Raw genomic sequence first — 7,328 nt, 5'->3', positions numbered from 1 at the left:
AATAATCTAAATTAATCCATAAAAATAATGTTAATCTAAATTAAAATTTAATATTACTAATTAATATATTTTATCTTTAAAATTTTGAATAATTATTAACTAAAAATTAATTTAAATTGAATGATTATTTTTTGAGATTGAGTATTTACTAAAAAAAATAAGAGACTAGTATTCAAATTCAAATAGTCTTAAAGAGTTTTACCTACACCAACAATCGTAGGTATAAGACTTTTGAGGTTATACCTACACCAACCAATTATAGGCACAAATTTTGTGAAGTTTTATCTACATCACGTAGTTGTAGGTGTAAGTTTTTTAAAATTTTGCCTACACTGTGCTTCTGTAGGTAGTAATTCTTTTAAGTTTTATCTACACTAATCAACCATAGGCACAAGTTTTTTGGAGTTTTACCTACACAACATAGTTGTAGGTAGAAGTATTTTTTTAGTTTTAATGAATTTGCCTACACCAAATAATGGTTGGTACAAGTGGTTGAGTTTTACCTACATTAGTCAGTTGTAGGTAAAAGTATTTTTGAGATTTACCTACATTAATTTATGTCAGTAGCAAAAAAGCGTCTCTAGGCATAGATTATTTTTCTTATAGTGTTAAACTTGTTAACCAAACTGAGCTATTATTTGATTTGAGTTGACAATTTGACCTGACTTAACTAATCCATCCAGTTGTCTATCCCATTTTTAATTTAGAAACTTTGTTTTTCATATACAGGTAACCCCAAGTATGAAGGCACTTCAACATACCACTTTAACAATGAATTGATTAATGATAATATTTAATTTGCATTGTTATTCATGAACAGAATATATAATTGTACTAAGCTCTTGCCAAATAAATAATCTTTATCAAAGAATAATGATTTTTTTTCTTCAAATTATAGTATTGGTGCGAAATTGTTCCATTGGACATATTGATTAATTTTTGTTCGAGACCATAAGCACACATAAAATTAATATTCTCCTTCCAACATAATTTATTTCATATAAAAAATTAATCAAAATTTAAATCCTTAGATATTTGGTTAAAAAACACAATGTACTACAAGTTGTGTAAGTGGTTTTTGGTAGACTTAAGAATAATGATTAATTATTCAACACGGAGGCAAATTGTAAGGGTCGTAGTGGTTGGCCCCAGTCCACATGTAGTTATTAAAAAAATAATTGTTAATTATTTGATGCCAGTTGTATACGTAAGCCAATAGCTTGATGCGTTGATCAGTAAAATATTTAACTGATATATTTAAAATTAGGGCGAGTTCAATCAAAGTTTAAATGCGTTTAGTGAGCGCAATTAAACTCGAGTTAATTATTTGTTCACATGTTTAACATGTGGTGATGAACTCTTGTCCTTTGCGATGTATTTGAAAACAATGAAAGAATTTTTATTAAAATTCACTTTTGTTTCTTTAAGTATTTTTGTTGGATCAAATTATTGTCCTTCTATCATTTTATCACACGAAATTAATCGAGTTAACATGGTAACACCTGACTAACTCTAAGAGATGTCACATGATTTAAAAGTTTGAAAAGAGTCAATATTGTTAATGGAAAATAAACCGACAAAAGGATTAACTTAAATTTAATTAAAACACTTTTAAAAAATAATGTTATTCTTTTTAAATTTCAAAGACCAGAAACAAAAATAAGACGAGAGACTAAAAGTCTATTTTAGTAAAAAAAAATTAAATTAAAGGAAAAAAATGAAATGAAAACTATTTTAGCTTCCACATTTTACTATCCAATTATGATGATTTCTTAGATTTTATTTCATAAGTATTTTTTTATTTTATCATCGTATTTTTAAATTTTTGTACATTTTACTAATCGTTTAAATGTGTAACAAAGTTCTTGTGTTCCTAAAAATATTTTGTGTTACAAATTTTTGTTAAATGTCATTGTTAATAATATTATGATAAAATACACAAAAATTAAATAATAGATAATAAGAAGTGCTAATATCGAAAAACATGATGATAATAAAATGGGTTGGGAGAAAAAATAACAATAAATTTTGCGAAATAATAGTAGTTGAATTTAAAATTTGTAATTAAGTTAATAATTTTTAATTTTAAAAGATATTTTTCTTTATATTATCTCTTCAAATATATCTATATATTTTTTTCTTCCTTACAAAAAGACCATTATTTAAGTGGAGTAGATTTGCTTCAGGTACAATTATTGCCGGCCGAAAGACAACAAAATTAACCGCGAGGGATATTAGATGCATATAATGTCACCATCATCCCAGGTGTCAAAAGAATAGGGGGAAAACAGCTCATGAAATGTGTCATTTTTTAACATGAAAAGGAGACACATATCAGGATCAGATATACATCTGAATTAAATGAAATTCACACAAACTCTCAACAAAACAAGAACATGTTAATAAAAAGGAAAAAAAGAAAACAGCACTGCCTCTTCCCTAGCCCATGAAACCAAACATAATTGCTGACGCAAAGAAAGACCCCACCAAAAGTCCAATGCCACTGGAAACAGTGACAGCTCCACTAGGCTTTGGTGGTGAAGTGGTGTTGGTGGATCCTGAGTCAGAGGGAGGAGAAGGAGAAGGGTTTGAAGGGGTCGTTGGTGGGGTGCCACTTGGGGTGGTTGGGGGGGTGCCAGCCACCACATTGATTTGCAGCTTCATGCCTCCAGCACAGTGGCCTGAAATGGGGCACAAGAAGTACCTTTTGCCAGTTGAAGTCAATTCAATCTTGGTGTTTCCATCCTTGTAGTTCTTGATGATGTTGCTTGAGCTGCAGCTGTTGTAGCCACTCTCATCAACCTCATCAACTTGATGGGTAGAGTCATACTTGAAAACTGTTTTAATTTCCCACACAAGACATCACAAATTGGTTAGCTTACTCCAAGGAATTAATAAAATTCTGCACTTTATATATATATATATATATATATATATATATATATATATATATATAAATTACCCCCACACTTTACCAAAACATGTGAGTTCTACACCAAAAATCAACAAAAAAGAAAAAACAATGAGATCAACAATTAATGTATGTTCTATGACAATGAGAATATATAGAAATTAATTTGTATAATATAGTAACTTAGATACACAGTTTTAAAATACAGTTTGCAAACACAATTTTGCTTGCAACGTCAAGGTTTTAGGACCTCTGTGGCCGTATCAGGTGGTGCATTTATCTGTAATTTCTGACAATATCAAGACAACGAAACCACAGCCTAAAACCTTAAACACATAATTCAACTTGTAAAAGAATAAATTGAACTAATTTTTTCATTATAAAACTGAGCTTAAAAATAAAATCATGTGAAACTACATCAGAGAGCATCATACACTACAACCTTATCATGATTGAACATAGAATAATTTGACTTTCAAATTGAATTTGCTACTTGAGTTCTTGTATATGCTAAAATTTTCTTTTTTAAAAAAAGTTTTACTAGTTTCTGAAAGGCAAGAAACATGAAGAGACTTACCCAAATTGTCACCAATTCTGAAAGTTTTCCCAGAGGCCCAGGTGTTGTAATTAACCCCTAGGGCCCATCCACCAGTGTCACCAACTTCATGGTCAGCTCCAAATACAGTGGGGAAAGCCAGAAGCAGAACCAAGAAAGAAACTGCAATTGCTCTAGCCATGTCTATACCCTCTTTAATTCTCAAAATCAATAAAGTTTACAAGAAAGGTTGGTTTAAGCTGATTGTGCGTGAAAGAGCCCGAGCCAATGACAATAAAATGCAATGCAATGAGGATTATATATAATACCAACTCCTTTATTTGCCGTGTCACCAACTTCTATAACTATACATGGATAAAATAGTGAGTAGTTATTCACCCTTTCAGTTGTCACCCACCTCTCTAGCCTGCCTCTACCTAATGCATTGGGATTCTTTTCCCATAATTTCTAACATGGAAGCTAACCTACAAATTACAAATTGGCAAGAGGCATTTGCTAGTCATATGATTTATAAAAAAATGTCAATAAGATACTCTTTTGAAATTTTCTGTTATTGTTTGAAATTTATTAATTAAAAATAAAAAAGCTATGGCCCCACAACATATTTAATTATTTTCTTTTCTTATTTTGTAATTTTTGATAAACTTTAACCAATAAAAAAATTATTTAAAGGAGTGTGTTAAAGAATTGTTCCTAATACTCCTCGTGATTTATTAGGAAGTGCACAAAATATAGGGAAAATAGGAAATATGATGAATTTAAGATTATGTGATACAATTGTTGTATAACATTTCTTCCGTGCTAAAATAAGTGTCGTCCTATATTGTTTTATACTGACAAAAAAAAGATGATAAATAGATGAAAGAGAATAATATTAATATTAAATGCAAAAACTAAAGTAACATTTATTAGAGTATTAATAGAAAAGAATAATTAATGTTACATTAAAAAGTCAAATGTGACACTTATTTTGAGACGATTTTTTTTTCTCAAATACGAATCTTATTTTAGGATGGAGGTAGTATGTAATATTAAAGTGTTGGATCAAGTGGTCTCGGAATAATTAAGAAGGGGAGGTTGAATTAATTATTAATGTGTCTTGACTAATTAAAAAATTTATCTTTCTTAATGTTACTAGATTTAACTAGGTTTATACTACTAAGTTAAGAAAGTAAAGAACAGAAACAATAATTTAACCAAAAGTAAAAGCGGCAATTAAAAGTACACAGCGAAAATTAAAGAGTGTAGGGAAGAAGAAGACAAATACAAGATTTATACTGGTTCGACAATAACCTGTGCCTACATCCAGTCCCCAAGCTACCAACGGTTCTTGAGATTTCTTTCAACCTTGTAAAATCCTTTACAAGCCAAAGATCCACAAGGGATGTACCTTCCCTTGTTCTCTTTGAACAACTAAGTGCATGTACCCTCCACTTGAACTGATCCACAAGAGATGTGCCCTCTACTTGTACCACAAATGATGTACCCTCCAATGTGTTAGGACAAAGAATTCTTAGGCGGTTAGTCCCTTGAATTCTCTGTGAGGGGGATACAAAAGATATCTCAGGCGGTTAGTCCTTTGAAATCTTTTGTCGAGAGGGAAAAGGGAAGAAACAAAAGAATTCTTAGGCGGTTAGTCCTTTGAATCTTTTGGCAAGAGAAAGAAGTGAATGAAGAAGAAGAGTAGCACAAGTTTTTGAACAATGAACTTTTCTTGGAAGAGAAAGTATTGAACAAAAACTCTATGAAAGAAATCTATTAATCATAAAAGAAATCAGTCTTTTTAGTATATGAAATTCGTGCTATGGTCACATATTTATAATCATTTGATGACTCAAGTTAAAGTTTGTGACTCTTGGCAATTTCTTTAAAACTAGTCACTTTAAAAGTTGTGACTCTTTTGAAAAACTAGTCACTTTAAAAGTTGTGACTCTTTTGAAAACTAGCCACTTAAAGGTTGTGACTTTTGAAAAATCTTCAAAAACAAGTCACCTTAAGAATTGTGACTTTTGATAATTTATTTTTCAAAATCAGTCACTGGCAATCGATTACCATCATAGTGTAATCGATTACACATCAACAGATGTGACTCTTCATGTTTAAATTTGAAAATCAAAACGTTTAGAAACTTTGGTAATCGATTACAAGTATTGTGTAATCGATTACACAAGTTTAAAATGATTTGAAAATATTTTATCACTAGTTGTGACTCTTGAAATTTGAAATCTAAAGTTTTAAAACATTGGTAATCGATTACAACTTTGTAAATCAGTTTGAAAAACAATGTTGGCTACTGGTAATCAATTACCAAAGAGTAAAACTCTTTGGTAAAAGATTTTGTGAAAAATTCTTGTGCTACTCAATGTTTTGAAAAACTTTTTTAGTACTTATCTTGATTGAGTCTTCTCTTGATTCTTGAATCTTGATCTTGATTGTTCTTGAATCTTGATTCTTGAAACTTGATTGTTCTTGAATCTTTAATCTTGAAACTTGATTCTTGAAGCTTTTTGACTCCTAATTCTCACTACTAATAAAAAAGCTTTTTACATCGCCCTATTAACATCGATTATAGCAAAAACTGATGTTAACGAAAGCGCGGTGGCATTTTTGTAATTAAATAGAGTTACTTAACGTCGGTTTTAGCATAACCGATGTAAACTAATTGATGTTAACATCGGTTATTTAAAAAACCGATGTTAACATGATGTTAAGATGAATATGGTAACATCGGTTTGGGCAAAACCGATGTTAACTTCATAGAGTTAACATCAGTTTTGAGGGAGCCGATGTTAAGGAGTTGATTTTAACATCGGTTTGTTAAAAAACCGATGTAATGTATTTGATGTTAACATTGGTTTTTACAAAACCGATGTTAACTACATTCAGTTAACATCGGTTATCCATAAAAAAACCGATGTTGTTGTGCTTATAAGTTAAAAAAAATAGAGATTTCAGAAGCCGCGCGCGTTCGAAAACCTTGCCCTACCTCTTCTCTTTGTCATCCTCCTGCCTGAAATCGTTGTTCTCTTTCTCCTCCCGCCCGAAATCTGCCGGAAACCGCTCCGTCGACACCTACATTGTCGTTGGTCGAACCCACAGAACCCCCTACACTGCCGGAAAACCCATATTGTCGTCACTCGAACCCCACAGAACCCACATTGTCCAGGCTCGAAGAAAACCCTAGATACAAAGTTGCTACTAGGGTGCTGAAATAGTCGTCAGTGCTCAAAGGTCAAAGCTTTCTCCGCGAGGAACGTAGGTCAAATTCGTGTATGCTAAGTTTCGTTGTGAGTGGTTTGACCCGAATTGGGAGTGGCATCGGATAATAAAGAAAAGGTTTTTGTTTGCGATTGTACAAGCTCCGCTGACGTGCGTGTGTTGTTGGGTTCTCTTCATCAAGGTAACACTAACTTCTATACTTCATTTGACCTATTTTATTTTTTCTGGGTAGTAATAAGTAATGTTGCATGATTTTTAGTAATGTGTTATTCTGTTTGCACTATAACAGAGAATCAACCATGATTTCTGTACACAGATCCACAGGGTTGTTGAAATTTCCTGCAATTGCTTTAACATTTTACTGTCCAACAAAGGGGGCTTCACTATTGTTGTTTTAACATATTTTTTGTTTCTTGAGCAAGTAATGCTTAAGTATAGATAATGTTTTTACCCAAATGGATTTAAGGAACTGGGTTGCTTGCTCTCTTTTCTATTTTATTCGCTTAATTGTTGAATGCTTCCAGACTGTTTATAAACTATTCACTTGCCTCGTATTGGCAGTTTCTAAAAGTTCTCATATCCTGTTATTGCAAATTATGCTTGTAACTATTTTAAATAGGTATCTGTTGATATTAAAATAGG

General features: G+C 31.5%; 1 protein-coding gene across 1 annotated transcript; it reads right to left on the bottom strand.

The window, feature by feature from the left end:
• Positions 1-2,277: 2,277 nt before the first annotated feature.
• LOC114418775 (uclacyanin-3-like) lies at positions 2,278-3,936 on the bottom strand. Its single transcript, XM_028384279.1, has 2 exons — positions 3,489-3,936; positions 2,278-2,837 (listed from the first exon to the last, which is right to left on the bottom strand). The coding sequence occupies exons 1-2, from the start codon at positions 3,646-3,648 to the stop codon at positions 2,440-2,442; spliced, it is 558 nt and encodes a 185-aa protein (XP_028240080.1). The 5' UTR covers positions 3,649-3,936; the 3' UTR covers positions 2,278-2,439.
• Between the last annotated feature and the right edge of the window lie 3,392 nt (positions 3,937-7,328).

Source organism: Glycine soja, chromosome 7 (genome assembly GCF_004193775.1).
Source record: "Glycine soja cultivar W05 chromosome 7, ASM419377v2, whole genome shotgun sequence".
NCBI lineage: Eukaryota > Viridiplantae > Streptophyta > Magnoliopsida > Fabales > Fabaceae > Glycine > Glycine soja.
Note: the sequence above shows the minus strand (reverse complement) of the source record. Positions and strands in the feature narration are given on the sequence as shown.